Raw genomic sequence first — 22,732 nt, 5'->3', positions numbered from 1 at the left:
TTACCAGATCTGTACTTAAAGTGTAAAATCACAACACAAACCAGACAGACTGGGAGCAGAATGCAGCTGAAGATAACACAGCCATGCATTGGCCCTCCAGAGGCTTCGCTATTTCTGAGTTTAACTGTCAATTAATTTATCTTCTAATTAAGTAATAATGAGTAATCTCAATAAATGGCTCTCGGTTTTGGTAAATATACTTCCTTTTCTTGCTTAAGCAGCAATTTATTTCTTGCCTGGTGGTTTATTTCTTTCATGCTACAGATGCCCATGTGTGGCTCCTAACATTATGCTATGCATTGTGCTTTAAAGCAGTGCCAAACAACCGTAAAGAACTTGGTATCTTTTTACTGAAAACTTAATTTCTATGTCTGTTTATTTTTTAAATTACAGTCATTGCCAATTTCACTGGCAAGAATTAATTTTCACTAGGGCTGACAACATATAGTTAGTGAAGTGTGATCTGAATTATTTACATTCTGTGTAATAAAATGGTTAGTCATTTATATTTTCATTACTGGTGATGAATCAGTACAGAGGTAATGAAGATTGTGCATGGATTTTTAATTTTTACTTAAAGTAGTAGAAGCTTAACTGGCTGGGAGTGGAATACAAATGCTCTGCATTTTTGACTCGCAGACTGAACACATCAGGTATTGATTTTCCACCCACATTGTTGCCACCTGTAGAATGCCTAAAATGCAGTTCTGTTACTGTCAGTCTGCAGAGTTAACTGTGTTTAAGTAATTATTCTAGCACTGCATTACTTCTTTTAAAACACTTTTCTGCCTCAAGATTGTGGGGTTTTTTGGTAATTGGTTTGAATATTGCAAAATTACTTTGGGAACAGAGGTCTGATCACCATCCCTCCTCTCCCACACTTAGCGCATTGGTAATGATGAGATAGCAGATGTTGTGCCTACTGTAAAACCATACATGGCTTTTTCTCTCGTTGTCCTGTGTTCCCTTCCCCAGCTGCCTGCATAGCTGCCATGACGTGGTGCTGCGGCGGAGCAATTTGGGGAGCTGGGGCTTCAGCATCGTCGGTGGCTACGAGGAGAACCACACAAACCAGCCTTTCTTCATTAAAACCATTGTTCTTGGAACTCCTGCCTACTTTGATGGGAGATTAAAGTAAGCCAAAGTAACAATGGGAGAAATAATAAAAACAGTAATAAAAGCAGCAATAGTGAACCACTTTTAAATAGTTATGTGCAACTAATTGCTTAAGGAAATGCACTGTAGCATCTTGGGCTGCTGGATCATGCAGCCCTGTAGTGCTTTGCCTCCCTGATCAGTGGGATGCAGGGAAGTAGCAGGGTGTTTCTGTTGGGGAAGGGACATCTCAGAGGAGATGGCATCTCCTGTGATCTTCCGCAGCTGTGCTGCTGATGTCGCCTGCTGTCTCCCTGTTAAACTCCACTCTTGGCCAAGAGTCAATGTGCGCTGGATATGTGCAGAACTAGCTAGTTTTTGTCTTCCTATAAAACAGCTAAAAGTTAGAACTTCACTTCTGCAAAGTGGGCAAAACTGCTTTATGCTTTCACATAGCCTTCTGAAGCAACTGGAAACTGATACCGAAAATGGGTGCTGCTGCTTTAATAGAAGGGCAAGAAAGTAGATGATAACGGTTTCTGAAAAGATTGTTAAGGACCCAAGTCCCCATGACATTACCCTGTCATTAGCTGGCAGGAAATTCACTGATAAATGAAGCAAGTTCAGTAGAAGCCCCTGAGATGGTGGAGCTGGAGCACTTGCCCCATAAGGCTGCTTCAGGGGCAGCCAGCAGCCCCTCCAGTACTTACCTGGACATTGTCAAGGAGACAGAGCCCAGTGGTGCAGGGTGAGAGGATGACTGACAGCAGGCACAACTTGAGCTAAAGAGCTTGAGATTGGTTATGAGGAGAAACTATTTCCCCATGAGGATGGTCTGGCAATGGCATAAGTTGCATGGTCTCTGCCCTTGGAGGTTTCTGTGACTACTGGGTAAAGCCCTGAGAGTCCTGGTCAGAGCTTACAGCTGACCTTGCTTGCAGTAGAAGGTTGGGCTATAGAGCTCCTGAGGTCCCTTCTGACCTTAAAGAATATATGATTTTACTTACACATTGCATTTGGATGCAGCCCCCAGGTTTAGTAGCCAGATATACATCTTAGCCTCGTGTAGGATTAGTTCAGAACTAGGACTTAAAATTCCCATTAAGGGTTCTCTTGTTCATAAACTTGATTTTTTGTGAAGGTGGTAGTCAAGAATACACAATTTGAAGTTTCATGGCATGAGTTTTTACATGCAGATTTTCTTACAAAGTGACTTAAGAAAAGAATGTACTTATGCCTAGAGCCTTGACAGTAATTGATTTTTCAGTTCAGTGACTAAATAAATAAATGAAAAAATAACTTGGCTGAACATAAAATTACTTTTTTTTTTAAAACTGTGGAACAGTTTGGATTAAATTAAAGATCTCAGTTCAACTCAAATAATTTCAGATTAGGGACTTAATAACTAGAAGTCTTTACACAAATGGAAATTCAAGCATCATTCCTAAGAAGAGTGGAAGAATCATCATGGTCACGTTTACCCCCATGTAACCTATGGAAAATATGCTCTTGTGTGATAATGTGATGTAGTGCTCTCTTTTCAAATGTACTGTTCCACTGAAAATACGGAATTAAAATTGGGCCATCTACAATGGAGAGCCCCTTAGAACCTGCACCTTGAGTTATTGTAGAGCAGGTCTCTTCTAAAGCTGTTCTGTTTTGTTTAAATTATCTAAATGTTAGGCTGGAGGGGAAGGGAATAAATAACTTCACAGTTCAATAGATTGGACAGGTTTTCTGCTTACATGATCTGTCTGGTGTGATTTTATAGAAGATAAAATGGCTTCCTCGGAAAGGCTGTGGGAGTGAGATGTCATTCAGTGAACTGTAGCACTTTGGTTTGGGTGATGGGGCTCCTTGGTTGAAGCGGAGAAGGACTTTTGAGTGCACATTTGACTGGTGTTGGTAACTCTGCTCCCTCTGCTCTGCCCTAGGGAAAGCTCAGACGAGCATCTTTTTGCCACCCATTTTGGTGCCTTCAGTACTTGAGAGGATCAGTTTCAGGAAAAGTCCTTTTTGATCTCAAAGTCACATTTGACTGCTCTGGGGAATGTCACACACTCAAGTTGCAAAGCAGAGGTGTCTAGAGAATGAACATGCTTGATACAGAAAGAAATTTGGTGCATTTTTGAAGCTTCTCTCGAGGTTTTAAAAACCAGAACTTAACCCTTTGAGGTCAGTTTTCTCAGAGCCAGCAAATGGCACCCTCACAAATTCTGTTATCCAATCCAAAATGCAGAGATGCTGCAATTGAACCATCTGCTGAGGGACATTTCAAGCCAAATGGTTATATTTGACAAAATCATAAGCCACTGAAAACAAGGCTCTTAGTTGGAATGTGGTTGGTTGGTAACCATAAGTATCTTTACTTACACCTCCTACAGTAAAGGCATGTTTGGTGTAAGTGTGTTATAATCCACACAAACAAACAGAAATGCTTCTGTCATGCACATGCTATCTCATCTTCTCTTGACTCCGTTAGGTCTTCCCAAATGTTTCGTATCATGTTTCTATACAGGTCAGCTCTTAATGCAGAACTGTCTCGGTATTAGAACGGAAATAGAATGATTTGGGAACTTCCCAGATGAGTTTCTGATTAATCCTAGAATAGTTGGAAGTTGGAAGGGACCTTTTAAAAGTTACCTAGTCCAACACTCCTGCAGTGGGCAGAGGCATCTTTCAGTAGTAGGACAGACTTCAAATTGAACTGCTTTGGGAATTTTAGTGACACTTTCCAGCCTGATGCAAAGGAGGAAAGTACCTACCTGCTACCACCCCAGCAGTGAAGAGCTGTTTGTTGGTGTGTGCTAATTACTGCTGAGCAGAACTCATAATGTGTTCTTTTTTCTTCTTGTGTTTTTTAGGTGTGGTGATATGATTGTTGCTGTAAACGGACTGTCCACGGTTGGAATGAGTCATTCTGCACTCGTTCCCATGCTGAAGGAGCAGAGGAACAAAGTGACTTTAACTGTGATTTGCTGGCCTGGAAGCCTCATATAGAGTTGCGAATCACTTTGTTCAAGCAGCATCTTTTTCTAGATAGCTGGCACAAAAATCTCCTCTTTTTTTCCCTATTGATACAGCTGGTTTAAAGCAGGGCCAAAACTGCTGTATGTTCCTTTTTTACAGGCCTCTCAGACTTACTCTACCTGTTCTGCCATCCTGAAATAGCTATTTCTGTTTGCTATGTCTGTTGCTGACACAAATGCAGATATATTTGAGCTCACTCCACTGTGGCTGTCATTGAGCTTTTCCCATCAGGCTTGTAGGGTCTGCAGAAGAACTTAGCGGTTCTTTGCGTTTCTCTGCAAAGTCCTCAAGTTGTGTTGTGATAGATAAATGTAACATTCATGTGCCCTCTCTTCCTGGCAGAGAGAACGTGTCAGTACCAGAGTGACACATCTGTCTGCTGCTGTGAACCAAAACCTGTTTCCAAAGGTTACATCTCTTCATTTCGTAAACCTTTCCGGTTTGATCCCATATTTCAGACGGATTCAAGTATGCCATCTTACTCATCACAAATTACTTGGTCCCCCAAATTTTTCAATGTTCATAGAAAAGTAGGAAAAAAGCCTGATATTACTAGAATTTTTATAAAGTGCAATAATTGGACTCTTTGTTAGGAAACTTTAATATATTACAGAGTTTGTACCCTATACAAGAAATACGGAAGTAATTCCCGTTGCAATGCTGGCAAGGATTCATGTGCCCAAGGTCGCCTTTGAGTGAATGGCTTGCAGTATTAGACTTTACTTTACAAATGAATGTTTTGCTATGTCAGAGAATTTTGATGAACATTTTTATGAGGATCATTTTTACCGTTTCTATTGTAGTTGCAGCTCTCTTTATTCAAGTGTGGAAACAATACTTTGACTCGTACTTTCTAAATGAGAGAATTATTTCCAGGGGAAAAATGCAAGCTATCAAGAAACCGTGTGTTATGGTTTACAGGTGAGCGGGCTAGAAGGAAAGCTCTTTGATTTCAGGTTCAACTGCAAAGTAAGCTGCAAAGTTCACTCTTACTGTCACCTCCTGACAAATGTGCAAATGCCTTGATATCAAATGCTGAAAAGAGCTCTTTTGCATTTCAGGATATTTTTTTTTCCTTTAGAGAGCACCTGCTATTAAGTTGTCAGTAATACTGTTTGTCTTGGATTGTATTTAATATTTTTACAAACCAACCTGTAACTTTTAGACTTTGCCTTTCCATGGTATTTGCAGGCTAAGCACCCACTTGGTTAAGAAAAGAGGGGTGGAGCACAGAAAGAAATGTGCTGACCTGGAGCTAACCCTGTGTGTTGTCAGTGTTCTCAATATTTGAAAAGAGCTTCATTTATAAACCAGGTTCCCAACCTGAACTGATGTTATGAATGACCTCTGTATTGTATTATTAATTACCAGAGAATGTATTTGAGAGTCACAGCATATTTCAATTGTGAAGCATGAACTTTATTTTCAAACTTAGCTGGTGTAATATCGGGGCATATTATCGCATGTCATCAATTCCAGTAACTTTGTTTTCAAAAGAAATAAAGTTACTCGTTTACAAAAAAAAAAGAAAAAAAAAGAAAAAAGTTTAAAATCTCATATGAATGGTTTTATTCCTCTCTGTAATGTATACTATTGGTTTAATTTCATAATATTAAAATACAAAAGAATGTCCTTTCCAGTATATTACTGTAGTGAGAATCCTTGTTTCTGAATCAAACACCAAATTTATTTGATACTCTAACTGATTTAAGAACCAGTTTTCTCCCATCCCCAGATGGTGTTTAACTGTATGCTTTGCCCTTAATGCAGACTTTTTTGTGAAGTACATCTTAGTGTGTAGGCTTTAGGGAAGTTTTTGACATATGTACTAGATTTAGTGGGTTTTATTTTAAAAATTACACTTTTCATTCAAAATCCTGAAAAAATATTTTTAGATTTTTTTTTCTTTTATATGTTAAATGTAGCAAAAGCATGGGTTAGCTTAAACTGTGCAGTTTTGTTTCTGTGTGCTGTAGCTTTTGATCAGAATATCTAAGCGATAAAACTTCGGAATAAATTCACTTCCTGAATCATCTTTCCCCTTTCTCTTGTAGCAGCATAGTTGGGTTTGGTTTTCTGTGCCTTCTGTTTTAAATTATTTCAATATTATTTTTTCCAAATATTGCTATCTAATTGTATGGTATTAATGAAGGATGAATGAAAATAAAAGTTCATTCTACACATTGTAATAACTCAGAAGTGTTGACTCACTCTTTGCAAAAGATATGGGGAGCTCGGTGCAGACTTGGTTTAAAGATAATTTTTTCTTCTCCTGTGAGAAAAATCCTGCCAGGGTGACATACCAGCTGTTTAACCATTAATCCCAGCACTGAGAAGTGTTTCTAAAGTGGAGGTAAGATCTGTGCTTTATGGTGCTTTGCCACAAGTAGTGTTTCCTCTTTCCCTCTCCAAGCCAGCTGGTACTGATCAGCTGGAGGATGTTTTCACAGCAGAGACTTGATGCAAGGAGACAGTCTTGCTGGAAACATCAGTTTTACAGCTGAAACTTGAGCCTCCTGGTTATCAGTTCCCATCTCCATCTCCTGCAGGCAATGATGCTCTATCCTTAGATGTCTGCAATGCTAGAATGAGTCTAAAAACAATTTCTCAGTAAAATTGCCCAGACTCTGTATTGCTGCTTCTTGCAGTAGTTATGAATAGTTGAGTTCCTTTACAAGAGAACCATGCCTATGTACAGAAATGCAGAAGAAACCTGCCACGTCTGCCAGTAGGTTATGAGGTCTGGTATTTCTTGTGAGGTAGGAGCCAGACCATCAGAGTTTTGGTTTGTAGACAGATGAGGGAGTTCATTGCTGCAGGGGGAGGTACACCGAGCTTTGTGTAAGGTGGTGGACTTGGTTATCTGTGTGCTGGCACTTCATGGAAGGAACACCTTTTCCAAACACCCCTGGGGATCTCCAGTTAAGAATGTAAGAGAGTTTATTCTGCATCACAGCATGCCAATAATGTGAAATTTAGAAGTCTTGTTTGCCACGCTAAACTTTCTCCTTACAGTCATGAACAACTGAGGGGAAAATCAATGTCACAGGAGAATTCAAAATATATATTAAGAATATATTTCCAAATTCTGTAACAGATCTGTGGTGGATATGTTGAAAATCTGAGCTTGGCTCTCAGAATGGGACCCAGACAACATCAGAAGCAAGGCAAATTCCTTTTTTTTTTTAAAAAAAAAACTTGAGGTAATTTTAATGGATCACAAATATTCATTCACAAACTAAGGTAGGAGATCCTGATGACTTAAAAGGTGTGCGTATGCCAGGCAGGACAGCAGCGATGGCAAGCACTGAGTTAAGGCAATACATGCCACATGGGCCAAGGAAAAAGGTGGTATAATGCCAAGGAAGGTCAGTGAGCATCCTCATCCCAGTTGTCTCAGGCAACTTCTAGGTGAGCTTACTTACCTAAAAAATGTCTCTTTGTAGACACATGGAGAGACACCTTGCCACACCTGAAATAAATCTGTCTTGCTAGTGAGGAACAATTCTTCAGTTACATATTGCTCAGAGGATGAGGAGGTTTTAGACTTTATACTTGTGGGACAATTCAAATAACATTATATGGATAAGAAAGCTTACTCTTAACTAAATGTTGATGTTGTCCTGTTGGTTGCCATAGCTCACATTGGATGAGTCTTCTGAATATCAGCAGCGTATGGATGCAACACCCATGTCAGTGATGCGTTGCAGCTGATACAGTGGTGATGAAACCCCTTCTGAAGAGTCACACAAGAAACTCCGAAATCAGATTGGCTCAAGAGCCTGGTTACAGACAGCCTGCTCAGCCTCAGCTGTGGCATCCACTGTGCCTGAAGCAGATTATGGTTGGGTTTGGGGGTTGTTTTCGTTGTTGAGCTACGCTGGTAAAGGCTGGCTGGAGGAGTCTGTGGGCTGTAAGCACAGCCAAATAAACAGCATGCTCCTCAGTGGGAAAGCCAAGTTTGTTTGCACAAGGAGGGATGAGGGCCAAGTGCTCCCATCGCAGGCTGGGGAGGAATTGGGTATGAAATAGAAGGGCAGAGCCTGCTCTGTGACTGTAAAGGGCAAATACCACATCTAGGAGGGGCTGCCCCTCTTTGCTCTCCTTCACAAGTAGTGGCTTTGACTTCCAGACCTTTCCTACTCTGGCTTAGCCACAGCAACCAGGTGTAGAGACCCTGTAGAGACCATGGCTGATGTTTAGGGAGAAGAGGGAATAGCTTCGAGGCTGCTCTGCATCCCACAGCAGCCTGCCGTGGTGGCGAATGCCAGCTTCACCTCCACGGGAGCTGGTGGTCCCAGTGGCGACTCAGTTACGGGGGGTGTTAGAGGGAGGTGGTCTGCAGAACAACCACCCCCCTCTTCTAAGGTGCTGGTACAGGGGTTGATACGAGCGCACGAGGAGCACTCTCTAACTTGGGTATTGGAGCTATGCTTGCTAACGCTAGGATCCATAGCACACAGAGTAACCTCTGCTGAGTAGGGGGTTCATCTGTCAAATCTCTTTTTACCCCAAAGCATAGTACATGGTGATGCAAAACCACCAGGCAGCAACGCCAAAAATGCCTTTTTTCTGCCCATGAACAGGCAGCTATTGAGCCTTAAGCAGCCTTAGGGCAAGCCTGGGCATCTGGTTCCATAGCCCTTTCTCAGTGAACAGCTCCACTAAAGGCAAACAAGCCAGGTTTGCAGTTTGGACACAGCTTTGTAGGGTAAGGAATTAAGTACACAATTAAGGAATCAATTTGGTACTTTGATCTGGGACAAACGTAAGTGCTGGTTGCTTTGCTCCCAGGTTTTGCTATAAAGTGATTGTGGAAAGCTACAGAAGAGAAGCCTTTTAATCAGATTAGAATAGATAAAGAGTATAACCCCTTGGTTATACAATTGAGCTTTCTAATCATATTAAACTTTAATTCCGGCATCAGTGCCATATTGGAACAACAATAGCAAAAAGCTGTAAGCATAAAATATTACAGATCCTTAAACATATTACAAAATGTCATCCACTAAAGTTAAAAAATGTTATCGTGTTTGGGGAAATGTGCCAGCTGAAAAAAAAAAACAACACCCGTGAGGCTGAAGTCCTGTGTACATGTGTAGATTAAATGCAGCACAGCAGAGGCAAGGCTTGACCTTTTTGTTTCTTACATTTCTATTAATTAAATTGCTTCCCAAGCAGCTACTTCTGTCGTGGCTATTACCCACCTTAGCCCTCATCTACCAAGGTTCTAAGTACACTTAACTCTTTTTGCAATCAGTTAAAGTGTCCCCTGTTGCAGGATGCAGCAAGAGGTGGCTCCTCTTTACTAGTGAAACCCCAGGAAAGCAACATCTTCAGCTCTCTTGGCCCTGCACTGCTGCAGCCAGTGCTCAGCATCCAGCAGTGCTTAAAGCCAGAGAGGACAGAAGCCAAGAGCCAAAGGAAAGGGATGTTAATGCATTTCAAACGCCTGATTTAAGTGGGTTGCTTTTCTGGCATCTCTGTGTTCCTACAGATCTGAATTTCCTCTGCGAGTCAGGTTTGCGAGTACAAAGGACCCTGCTTGCAGTCACGGTCCTGCACTGAGCCTCTGCCTGTGGCTGCGAGTCCTGCCAGGACGCCTCTGGGCTGCGGCCGCCTTGAGTCGTACCAGATGATTGTGGCTGTGCCTCCTTGAGCAAAACAGCCAAGCAGTAATTCAAAACTGAAGGTTTTCCTTTCTTCTTCCCTCCAGCTGGAGTTGCCTCTTCCCCCAGACGTGCCGGAGGTGCTGGGTGGTTTGTTTTGATTGAGCAGAGTCAGGGTACCGAAGACCTCAAATTTCAACCAGACAGTCCCTTCTGGCAGTGGTGTGAGTGTGGCTGGCAGCTTGGCACGGGGTGATGGCTGAGGGGGCAGTCAGGACAGGCCAGGAGCCACCATGCCACTGCAGCCCTCATCCCATCCCGTGGAGCTGGTCAGGGATCCTGGGTTAGCTGTCCAGACGCAGCGGGCTTTCTCCTGTTTTTACCCCAGGGTGAAAACCACACCAACCCATCTATGGTTTTTACCTTGGGGTGAAATTTTATTCTGCTCAATATTTTTTGCACCTCACAGAGTCTTTCTCATCCTTAAACTAAACAGCATTTAGCTGCAGATATTTCTTCCCAAACTTTCCATCATTTTTTCTGGCCCTTTTGCGTATTTCCTGACCGCTGTCCCTCTGCAGTCCCTATAACTGCTGCTTCCCTTCAACATCCCTTGGCTGATTCTCTACACTTGTCTCAAGTGCTGTTTTTTCCAAGGCATCTTCCAGCCCACTAATGCCTCCTCCAGGCTCCCAGGGTACCCCTGCCTCATCCTCTGACACGTAGCACACAGGGAGGTATAAAGGCTGCTTTGAGCCGGGGGTTCAGGATGGCACCAGGACAACTGCTGGATTTTCTTTCCCCACTTGGGGCAAGACTGGGAGCCAGCACAGCTGGTTCTTGGAGAGGTCCCCCACCTCTGGTGCCCTCCCCAGCACCCCACACACCTGTGGCCCCAGGCTGGCGGGCGGGGCCCACTCTCTAACAGCCTGGGAAGTTTGGCTCTTTGTGTTTCTTTGTCATTGGCGCCCTGGTAATTATGCACCTCATGAAGATATCCCATGTAATCATACCCTTCTAAAAATGCCTCGGATTAAAAGCTTTTCCTGGGTCTTTAGGTGATGGGCCTGCAATTACAGAAAATGAACTGCATTTTAGCGTTCCATTGAAATTAATAACAGTGGTTCTCCAGTTGACTCTGTGAGTAGTTAATGGAACAAACGGGATGCTCCACTACAATGAGGGTTTTAAAGCTATTTGAGAGAGATTCTGTGTTTCAAATAGGAAAATAATTCGCACAATGCAAAATCATTTTGTGTTTGCATCTTTGAGAAATAATGGCTCTGTGTAGCTTCGAGATGCAACTATTTATCAATAATTGTTTCAATGTGCTCTTCCATCCTTTGCTGCACTGGAAAAGAATGACCTGCGGAGAACTCTGGAAAAAGAAAACCAAGTCAAGGAATTAATGATGCAGAAAGAAGCTCCAGCCTGGGTTGAGATCCGTGAGGGGGTTTTACCATAAACCTTGAAAAATAGGTTTGTATGAGTTCGTGCAAGGCGGAACAACAAATATTCTGAGACTTGATGAATTTCAGTTACTCCATCCCCAACTTGGCTCAGATAAATAAACTCAGCCTCTGAGAGCTGTCAAATTTTGGAGTGCTGCTGGTGGGTTGCAGCCCACGGCAGGGAGAGAGGACCCAGCCCCTCTCCTACATCCCAGTTAACCTGCCCCATAGGCAGGGACAAAATAGCTCACACATCTCCTGCTGCATCAGCTTCCTTTCATAGATGCTTGCTGACAGAGCAGAGGTGGTTTAGTGCATCATTCTGCAGGGGAGTGGAAAAGCAAGTGATCCCTCTGTCCCCAGAGTCTTTTTCATATGAACTGGGTGGAGGATGGACCAGGATTCAGCTCTGCACCTCTCACCAGTCCCACTGCTCCTCTGCCCTGGGGATACAGGAGTTTCAGAGCAGGTTCAGACATTCTTCCCATGGAGCCGATGTACTGCAGGGCCACCCCATCTTTACAGACACTATTTCAGTGTCCCCAGGTTTATCTCCCATCCTCTGAACACCTTTGCAGCCTGATACTGCAGCAGAAAAGGCACTGACTGAGTGGCACTAGCAGTTCCCTGGGATTGACACCAGGGCTGGCTCCCTGATCCTGGTTCCTTTGGCAAAGCAAGAAGAGCCCTGAGCATTCCCCCTCCTGCCCAAGCAGTCCTTCCCGTGGGCTGTTCTCCCAGGGTGTGAGCTTGCTCCCACATGCTATATCCTGCCAGGAGCTGCTCATCTGTCAGTAGTGCCAGTTTACTGCCTTTCCCCTGGATGATGGCATCACCGATGTAAGTTTTACTGCCTTCCCTGACATCAAAAATAGTTCTGTTTTCAGGACAAGTCTCTCAGCTGTCCAAAGCAACCTGAACTGCAATCTAAGGAAACTGTGTTTTGCATGGAGTTATGGAGTTCCTTGAATGAAACATTCACCTTTTTCTTTTTTTTTTTTTTTCTCTCTCCTGAAGTATCTGCCAGAAATCCAGTAATTTACCTGCCTCCTCAGGAAGGGTGAGAGGCACCAATTTCCAGCAACAACCCAAAATCTCTGGCCTGGGCCCAGAACCACTTGTAACAGCAGTTCTTGCACAAGAACAGGTTTTGGCAAAGTCTTGCTTCCCAGCCAGGCTGGATGTGATCAAGAATGAGGGTGTGTAATCAACAAAAACCTCAGGACATGAGACTGTAGGTAGTTTTCTAGCATGTTTATAGATAATATATTTTCATGGTCTGTGTGTTACTTATTACCCATATATTATAATTACCCATATATTATAATTACTCATATAACTAACTAAAACTACCTATGTGGTATAGGTGACATATGATATAGGATAATTACCTAAAGGTTTGCAGCTTTTGTGTGGCCTAGTGGGCAAGACTGAGCTTTGCTTGTTAGTTCTCCTTCCAGAGCTGCAGCTCCTTGAGGCACAGCTCTGGTTCCTTGCGCAGCTGTAAATCAGCCTAAGCTAGGTTAAAAAACCACCCACAGACAGCTTTCCTTTTTTTCCTTCTCTCCTAATTCACCTTTCCCTCACTGTTTATACAGCCCACCTTTTCCAGAGGACCAAGATCTGGGAAGGTCTGACCCCACCACCCTGGCGCAGAACTGCTGCTGTGAGTACAGCCAGGACAGGTGGTGCAACCCCAGCACAGGCTTTGAAGGCATCCAGCAGCAATGCTTCTGTCTACCCTTACTTGATTTTAGGTCTGTGTCTCATTATTTTTGTTGGCAAGGAAGGCACAGGGAGGGGTTTTTCATCAGGAGTGGAGTCAATCAAGAAGCACCACAGAAACATCTTTTGGCAGCTGCTCTTCTGCAATCCCATCTTCCATGAGGCAGAGGAAATCTTGCCTAATCTAATGAAGTCTGACGGGTTTGGTTTTAAGAAAATCCTTCTTTTATTGCTGTGATTGGTTAATTCTGTTAGCAAATACATCAACTGCACCCACATCTTTGTGTGTGTGTGTGTGTTAGAGTCTCACGTGCCACACAACCACGTTGCACCTGGGTTATCAACAGGAGGTCTCTGTGATGACTGTGCCTTAATTTGTGCTCTGCCAGCACAAGAAGCCACAGCTCCTCAGCTACTGCTGCTGGTCATGGCTAGGACACTCTAATTAGTGTTCTTGGACATATAATTACACAAAAAACTCACTCCCTAAACAAACTCCTCTGTGCAGAGCTCCAAAGCAAATCAATCTTTACATGCATGTGCTAAAGTCCTGGAAGGGGAGGAGGAGGTTTAAGTGGCAATGCTGCCAGTCCCCTGCTCAGAGCCGCTCTGATGACTGGCCTCACAGCCATGACCCTGCCCAATGCTGGTGGCCTTGCTGTGGCCATTGGCTGCCCCAGGCTGGCAGGGTCTTCCTGGGCACCAGCCACAGCTCCTTCTCAGGGACTCCAGCTAGTCAGTCAGGGTGAATGAGAGGAGAGGCTCAGGCTCACCCTTTGGTTGTTATTATCCAAATGGGCAGGCAGATGGACATCTTCCTTGGTTTAGGGCAAATGCCTTGTCAGCCCTACCCTTCAGATGCTGAGTTGCTCTCCCCTTGTCCCCCATTTGCAGGAGATGCTCACCTGGGCTTAAGAGTGTTTGATTACCAACCCTATGGGTTCTGATGCTGGAAATGGGAAACCTATCTACTTTATCTCAGGGTGGAAGGCTGAGCAAAGAGATGCATCTTTGTGATGCAAATTTCCCCTTTGTTTAACGTTATTTTTCAGAGTGGAACAGATAAAAACTAAGCAGGGAGCAAGGAGCAAACCTGGCATGTTGTGACAGGCACTTGAAAACAACAGACAAAATGTGCCGGTTCCAGCTTCAGCCAGGTGTGTCTGACTGTCACTCCGTGAGTCTTTGGAAGATTTGAGTAGCAGATATTTTAATTATAAATGCTCAGCCAAGTCAATACATTTCTCAGTACAGAAGCAGTGACAGACAAAAAAAAAAGAATTTTCTTAAAATTCAGCATGCACAGCAACACCAGCAAAATTTAAAAATAAGATAAGCACATCTCAAAAATAAAGTAAATTAAAACTTATATATATAAACCAGGAAGAGCAATATACACCTATAGGGAGACTCCAGGTAAGCTTCAGTCCAAACTTGGAAAGATACATAAGCCTTGGAAGCCTGGAAAAACTTGCCATTGTGTAATTATGCTGCACTCCCATACCTAGAAGTAAAACACAGCTGTGCAATCTTTGGGCTACCCAGGATGTTCATGACGAGGAAGAATTGCAGCAGATGAACATCTCTCCCACCCACGGTCCAGGAGAGAGGCACAAGGACAGAGCTGCTTTGCCCGGGCACAGGTATCTGTCATGTTGATACCTAATGCTGATGCCAGGGAGCTTGGGCTCCCTTTCTCCTTAATGAAGAGAAACTGGCACTTCTGGGTGCTGTTCATCTCATCCCAGTGTAGTTGTCTAAAACAAATCAGACGACTCAACACTGTGGGCACAGCTTCTCTTCCCTCTTCTCTTGAAAGGGAGCAAAGATGGGCAGAGCAGCTTTTGCACAACTGTCTAAAGCTCAGCAAGAGGAATCCTGCCATAGACAGCAGGGATTTTCCAAGTCAGTCAGATGTAAAGCCCCTGAGAAGGGCTGCTTTGAGAGCAGCCAGGAAAGCATGCCCTCTGACTGATGAGGGGCTCAGCTGAGCCCTAAACCCTGATGAGCAGGGCCATCTTCACACTGTCACAACCAGGCAGCAGTGCTGGGATGCTGCCTTAGAGGGCAGAGATTTACAGCAGGCATAAGCAATGTGATTTTAAACACAAAAATAATGCATTAGTTTGACTATCATGGTAACTCATGGTTTCTCAGGGCCTTATGTTGCCTGCTGTACCTAAACTGAAGAAATGTCAACTCCACCTTGAAGATATTCAGAAGCTGGCTGGACATGGCCCTAGAGAACTGGCTTGAGGTGCTGGACTAAATGACCTCCAGAGGTCCTTTCCTACCTCAAACCTTCTGTGATCCTATGAAATAAAACAATATCATTATTAAAAATAACACAGAGATTAAGAATGTTCTCAATCAAGCCTTTCTTGAAAGACACCTGAGGTTTTCAAAAATACTTCCATCAGTCAGGAGCACTATGTGTTTGAGATTCCATGAAAATACACTTTCATGGAAGCCTGCCAAGATCCATAGCTCACTGAGCACTTTCCAGGGGAAAGGATCATCCTCCTCCCACCTGGCTGGACAGGGGGTCATCACCACCACTGCTCAGCAGGGAGGCAGCACCAGGGCATCATCCTCTCCCTCCCCTCCTGGCCTGCCCCTGCTCGCTGCCACATGATGAGGCCGTGGCCGTGGTGCCAGGCTTCCCTCCACGGTCACCCCACGCAGCCAGCCTCACATCTCACTCCTTCTGTTCTGATTTGCACACACACGATGGACACACCATGAGACACGGACAGCAAAACCTCATCCCTTCCTCCCCTTCCATGGCTCTGCACCTGCAGGGGAAAGGGACACTGATGTTGTTCAGAGACAAAGGTAAAAATGAAAGAAAAGGAGCAGGAGGCAAAATAATTCTTCCCCGATGGAAAGCTCTTCTGTTTGTTCAGATCATTACGGTATCAGCAAACCCACATAAAAGTACCATTAATTTTAATACTTTCCCAAGACTAATTAGGTTTAAATTGGGTAGAAAATATTGTGCAAATAACTAGCCATGCATAAAATCCTCGGTGAAGTTTAATCAGGAGGAGTAGAAAACAGGGAAAATAGTTTTTATTAATGTATTTACACCATCTTAGAATTTCCCTGAATTGTGTTTTACCTTGGCTATAAAAATGAAAACATTTAAATTTCTTTAAAATTACATTTGACTTAATTACAGCCAATCCCTAATACCAGCAAACAACCCATTTTGCCTACTTTTCAGTATAAATAGCCACCAGCCTCATCATTTCATAAAGAGTTGTTTTCCTACATGATGTTCTCTATGTGCAGAATGTTAATAGCTACTATAGCTGAATATGAATAGGCTTTGTAGCTCCACTTGAAATATAGAAAAATGGCCCAGACATTAAAAAAGATAAAAGGGAAAAGGGCAGTAATGAATTTAGAGGAAAATGAACATTAATGGTACTAGCATTACCTCATGTTCCACATAACAAATTATTGGAAATCTGTCAAGCACACCAAATTATCTACTCATCTGCTGTTGTGGGGCCCTTTGGAGCCATCCAAAACCAGCAAAAGCAAGACAATTTAAGCTAATTTTACTATTTATAACAATAGAACAGACCATTAAGATAAATTAATGTCATTATCAAGTTTCTATGAAAATGACAAATACCGCTATTTCAAGCAGCTTTAGAAGCTGTTGACTATAATGAAATCTGCTGTACAGGTACTAAAAAGAAACACTCCAAGTAATTATTTTCTAGTAGCTTGTTTGTTTCCTTCACATTCATTTACTTTCACCACAATTAGTTCTGTACACAATATATGGTAACTAAACAGTCAACACTACGCAGCATTAGGACTAATTAGACAATTATGATGCAGTTTTCAGCCTTTTAGGTCCTAAAGAGAGCCAGGAGTAAACATTTTAGAGGCAAAAATAGCGGCACCGCATCGATTTGGGGGTTTGGAGTTTGAAGGAATACAAAGCAATGCGAGAAATAAAGCCAGGTAAAATGCTTTACACAAAACAGCCTGAATTGAGATGGTTATTAAATGATCTAATTGCTGAGGCTCTCAGCACGAGGCTGGACATGGCCAACAGGAACCAGCCAGGGTTAGGATGTTGGAGCAGGCTGGCTCCCGGGTGGGCTGTGGAGCTGGGGTGAGAGCAGTGCCAGGTCAGTGCTGGCAGCCCCGGGCTGGGCTCAAGGCAGCCAGCTGACCAACAGCCAGTGCGGCACCAGATGTGGATGGGGGGTGGAAAAAAATGCACGTCCTGGGAATTTTTACATGTATTCTTTCACAACTTCCTTGATGTGGTAACTCCAGGTGTTTCACACGTACTTCAAACCTCCCGCACCACAGCGCTGGACAGAGTCCTGCAAAAAGAATGTATTTGCTTACTGCCAGTGCTGACTGTCTGCTTCAGAGGATGAAGAAAGCAGAAGCCCGTGGTGCCTCCTTCTCTACCACTCAGGATTTCCTGGACAAGGCTAGGAAGGATCCATATGTACTGCAAACACAGCACAGGTGCCACTTGGTACATGAACACATTCCAGCCAAAGTATCCACGTTCAGCTGCATTAACCAAGCACACTGGAGGTAGCCATAGAATGCTAGGTGGAGACATCACGCTTTCCCTGGCCAGCCTTGAGTCTTTTTCCCCACCTCACTCACTCACACAGAGGCCAAAAATAAGATGAGGAAGCTTAGCATCCCTCTTTGAACTCCTTTTCACTTTCCCCATTTCTGTAGCTGCCAAGCTTTTATCTGCTCTGTGTGTGCCACTTCATGCCAGAGACATAATGAAATAATTTGCATATTTGCACATAATTTCCAGGGAACCATCTCCAACTTTGAAGCCCCTGTACAGCTGGGTTGTGGGGCCAGCGTGAGTTGCAGGGGCTGCTTTGCTGGTGTGGTGCCTGGGGGAAAAAGCTTTTTCTTCAACCCTGCCTGGGGGCAAGCAAGTTGGGCCAGGAGCCTCCTTCTTGCTCCAAACACCACAAGGGGTTGGGCTGGGCCTCCCCAGACTGCTGTGGTGCAAGCCACAGTCCTCGTTCTCAGCTCCCTGCTGTAAGCTCAAGGCTCCACAGGGCAGACCCCATGTGGGGCAAGCTGTGCCAGAGAACACCCAAGAGCCTGAGGACAGGGCTCCCTGCCCCCAGGGCCACATTGTCATGTCCGGGAACTGGTGAGGAAGGCACCAAAACCAGCTGCTGCTGACAAGAAGACCCCTCCTTTCTCCTTTTCCTCCTGGCTGTTCCCTGTCCTGCATCTGGCAACACCACCGTGACTCTGAGATATCTTAATTTGGGTGCTTATCAGCTGTGTGCTAATGATAATGAAAGGTAATTAGTCTATAAAAAGCATTATCACAACATTCATTGTTATTTATTATAGTTTATTAGTACTATCAGGCAGGGATTTTATGAAGCAGAGGTTTTATTTTTCCTTAATTAGACATTTATGAGAGAATATCAAATCTGACAGTCCATTTAGGAATTTATTGCAGAATAAAGAGACTCCAGCTGAAAGCCAGCTTTGGTTTATATGACCGGTTTTGCACTGGATTTAACAGAAGCTGCATCTATCTGCAAATTTGACTCAATGTCCCTGTGATAGACTGTTGTTTCTTACAATGGACTATGCATCCATCAGTTTAGGGAAGGCTGAACCAGCCACCCTGCTCAAAGCTGCTTCTGAAGGCTGGAGATGCTTGGGTTATGTGGGCATGCAAGAGCAAAGGTCCTGGGAGCTCTGGCAATAAGATATTTTCTAATGCTTTTTTGTACAGTCACTGCCCACATGAGTGCTTTAAAGAAGTGCTTAAAACCTTCCTAAAGCTCTCCCAGGAACAGCTGGAGCCCAGCAGCCATCACACAGCAGGGCTCAGTGAGCTCAGTCACTCAGAAGGATGCCTGAGCCCCTGGGAGCTTCACTTTGGATTCTGTCGTGTTACAGTCTTTGGCCCTTGTCCTTTGTCCTGCTTTTTTCATTACCTAGATAGATACTTGCATTGCACCACCTCAGAAAGATGCTGAAAGGAATTAAAATTCAGCACCTGAAAGGGGTGGTGACCTGGCTGCTGGTCCCTCATCCAGCAGCTGCCAGCAGCACCAGGACACTCAGCGGCCGGTGCAAGGTGGGTGGCTTCCACAGGTGACAGCAGGGACTGGCAGTCCCTCTGGTGACCAGGAGAGCAGCACCTTTCCAAGTGGCTCAGGAGCAGCTGCAAGGCACAGGACAGCCAAGCTGGACTTCTCAGACTGCCAAGCCCTACAAAGAAAAGGCTTTTGAAGCCTGGAACTAGATGCAGAGCAGTAGGGAAGGGAGCAGGACAGCAAGACTGTGTCCAAGCAGGGATGAGGAATTCAGGGAAATACAAGAAAGCATGCCCCTTGTGTGCCTAAATGGTCTCTGCATACCCAAAGCAGCTGAAAGGGGTATTTTAACTGTGCACATGGATCACTGTATTCACTTCTCTCCTCTGCGATTCTGGAAGGTGTTCAATATTTAAGAAGTTACAGTAAAAAACAAAACAAAACAAAACAAATTAAACATTTCAAGACTTGGAGAAAACACCACTGCGAAAAACATTAAGTGCTTGTAAAGGATAGTGAGAGCTGACCTTGCTACAATTTGTATCAACTTTTGTTCAGGGAGAAAACTGCAGTTGTGAAGGAACAGATAGAGAGGAGAAAGCCATAGCAAAAAAACTGAGGAATGAAGCTGCAGCCACACAAATTCAGCCTGGAAGCGGAGTGCAAACCTCCACCAGCCAGGCTGCTTAACCATTAACTCTCAGTGCCAAAGGCAATAGCTCTTGCCAGCTCAGGGCTGCATGCCTGTACTCCCACACAAGTAACCGGGCTCCAGGCAGAGGTGAGCAAACGAAATGTAATAGCCTGTGATAGACAGACAGTCTGCCCAAGAGATTTGAGGTACCTTTCTGCCCTTAAACACTGCGGGTTTGTGAGAAGGATCCTCAGGCTGAAGAGCTGGGTCCGCAAGGAGCTCACCTGGGCACTCACTGAAAATACACACCAGCAAGGGCTGTGATGGAAACAACACAACAGTCACACATTTGCCATTTTTCCCAGAATTTCAGCTCTGTAAATCAGATACACCCCGGGAAGTCTCTGAGAAAGCAGGATTTTTTTTGTGTGGTCCTCTGCAAGCACAGGACTGTGATGGAGGCAGGAAGGGAGAGATTAACCACAGGAGCCAGTTACATGCTTAAATACCAACTCTCCTTGTTCCACTACAAACAGATGGAACCCCACGGACACCCACACTCATCCTCGCCTCTGACAAAGGCGGCTGGAGGTCAGCTCGGCTTTGGCAGCCGCGGACGCTGCGCCTGCCGTCGGTGCAGAGCAGCAGACCCAGCCAGAAGGCATCAGATGCCTGACAGGAGACCAGCCCCACGTCTCGCACCTCAGCTGCGCTGCCAGGCGCCTGGGGCTGCTCCCTCCTCATGGAGGCTGCTCTGCATTTTCTCTGTGCAATAGTAATAAAAATTAACGCTTTTTCTGCAGCAACAGACCCAAGCAGGGAAATGAATATTCTTCTCCGATCCTTCGTGCCGTCTCTTGACAAAACTGCTTTTATCTGTGTGTGTGTGTGTGTTAAGGAAAGGGACACAGACAGATGATGGGAAAAGCTGCAGGAGCACTGGTGAGGATACAGAGAAAGATAGAACAGAGCTTTTCCCCATTTCTCCATGCTTCAGCAGGAGATGCAGGACACCATGGCTGGCTTTTCCCTCCTGGCCCTGCCTTTGCTTGTGCAAAATCCAGAAAGTCCCAGTTCACCTGGCAAGTCATTCTGCCATGACATAAAGTACAGAAAATTATCAGCAGATTTCCTGTCCGTCAAGCTGAGACTTTGCCACAGATCGATCCTGAATAACCCAGAAAACCATATGGTCACCGGTTTATGTTGTTCTGGACTTTTCTGAGTCTGCGTTTAAGCTTTCCCTCTACACCCAGAAGCACAGCCTGGATAGAGACAAAAAAAATCTCCTCCTCCCACTACCACAAGTATTTTTTCTTTCCCCCTGCTTATAGGTGATGCAAGCATGCCAAGATCAAGGGAATGAGATGGTGTCAAAGTCTGCAGGCAGCCTGGCACAAGCCACTCCAAGGCATGGGCTAGCACGGTAATTTAAGCAGCAGTGAAGTGAGATCCAATGTTATCAATGTGCACCTTACTGACAATGGAAGTTTGTGAGCACAGAGGCAATACAGGAGTGTACTAGCAAACCAAAGAGCATCAAACTGGCCCTATTGCATAGTTACAGTCCGGTGAGTTTCATCAGCACTCTCCATTTTACGAAGCAGATGGATTTCAAGGACTTTTCCATTCAAAGAGAGCAGGCAGCAGGAACATGGTGCAGAGCTGACAACCAGCTCACCGCGGTGCTCAGCAACCTGCAGACATGATGCTAATAGCTGCTTATTACATCTTTCTCCAGGCTGGATGCAGACACTCAGCCTCTTTTGCAGGAAAATGATCCATAGTACAGGGTGTGCCAGGCTGTACTAAAGGAAAAGCTGTATTCTCCTTAATTGTCTCAAAGTATCTCTCCTTCTTCCAGGAGAAATTAACCACCATTCCATTCTGAAGATGGACAAAAGTGTGTTCCCTTCCATAAAACCAACAAAAGATTACAACTACCAAACACAGTTGCCCCCAGATGAATGGATCACCTGGCAGTAATTGCTGTCCCTGCACTGATGGAGCTTTTTAATTCCAGCAATGCTCCAGTTTCCTCCACAGCAGCCTCCTGGGAAGGCTGCAGAGCTGGGTCTAGAGGCTGCAGCCCATATTTGCTGCCCCTGTGAGCAGGTGACCTCGAAGAGGCTTTGCCATGGAGTGTATTTCATGCCCAGTGGATGACAGTGGATTGCCTTTTCCTTCATACTCTCTGCATGCAGGCGGTGCCAGGCTGTCCAAGCCTCTCTCTGGTGCCCTGTTACCAAGAGGAGCTTCTGTGTCTTTGATGGCCAAGCCATGTCTGGCATGTCCCAGCACTTCACCCGTATTAGATGCCACTGGACTCTGCTGCCCTCAGAGCTGGAAATGCTCTCAGAAGGATCCACCTGGGTGTTCTTGGCCTGAGAGAGATTTGGGGGACAACACAGCCTGTGTGATTAATAGCCAGCTTGGAACAAACTACTTTAAACTGAAAAATTATTTAGTCCAACAGGGTTTCGGTGCAGTGTTGGGTGACATGGGGATTATTTGACTTGCTTCAGCAAGTTAAGGAAAGGAACTGGCACAAAAGTTGTCTAGAGAAGCATTTTTCTGATGTACCTTCCTGGGGGGAGATGAGCAGCTCCTGCCATGCCTGAGGGGACCCTGATCTGCCTGCTTCAGGGCTGCAGGATGGACCTGCTGTCCCTACCCCTGCAGAGTTCTGCTGGCACACAGGGTACAGACACCTTGCCAAGACACAGGGCTCAGGGGCACCCACAGTGTGTGTGCCTGAGCTCATGGGCAGGGCTGGAGCACCGACTTATTCTGCCCGCAGTGAGGAGAGGAAAGGCACACACACACACACACACACACACACACACACACAGAGAGAGAGAAAGATGACATAGAAACCTGCTAAGCAGCCTTTTCTTGTGTCTCATGTCCTGGAAATGGCTTCCAGCTGAAGAGCAGATGGAAAGGAAAGGCACTAGCATGAACACATCGGTGTGCCACTGTGGTATTTGAATTCAGCACTTTATCACAGAGCAGCTGTGGGACACAAGAACGTGCACACAAAGACTCTCAGGCATCAGGGCAGCCACTGCTGCTCTGCCTGTGTGTTTGGGCTCCAGAGAAGGGATGGGG

At 44.8% G+C, this 22,732-nt stretch overlaps 1 protein-coding gene across 3 annotated transcripts in view; it reads left to right on the top strand.

The window, feature by feature from the left end:
• Nucleotides 1-6,317, top strand: part of LNX2 (ligand of numb-protein X 2) — a 59,676-nt gene extending 53,359 nt beyond the window's left edge. For all 3 annotated transcript variants that reach the window (XM_038131633.1, XM_038131652.1, XM_038131642.1), the window contains exons 9-10: nucleotides 976-1,134; nucleotides 3,960-6,317. In XM_038131633.1, the coding sequence (XP_037987561.1) occupies nucleotides 976-1,134; nucleotides 3,960-4,095 (295 nt within the window). In that variant the 3' untranslated portion in view covers nucleotides 4,096-6,317. The remainder of the gene's footprint in view (nucleotides 1-975; nucleotides 1,135-3,959) is intronic.
• The last annotated feature ends 16,415 nt before the right edge of the window (nucleotides 6,318-22,732 follow it).

Source organism: Motacilla alba, chromosome 1, assembly GCF_015832195.1.
Source record: "Motacilla alba alba isolate MOTALB_02 chromosome 1, Motacilla_alba_V1.0_pri, whole genome shotgun sequence".
Classification (NCBI taxonomy): domain Eukaryota; kingdom Metazoa; phylum Chordata; class Aves; order Passeriformes; family Motacillidae; genus Motacilla; species Motacilla alba.
The sequence above is the reverse complement of the archived record's forward strand: the minus strand, read 5'-3'. Positions and strand labels throughout refer to the sequence as shown.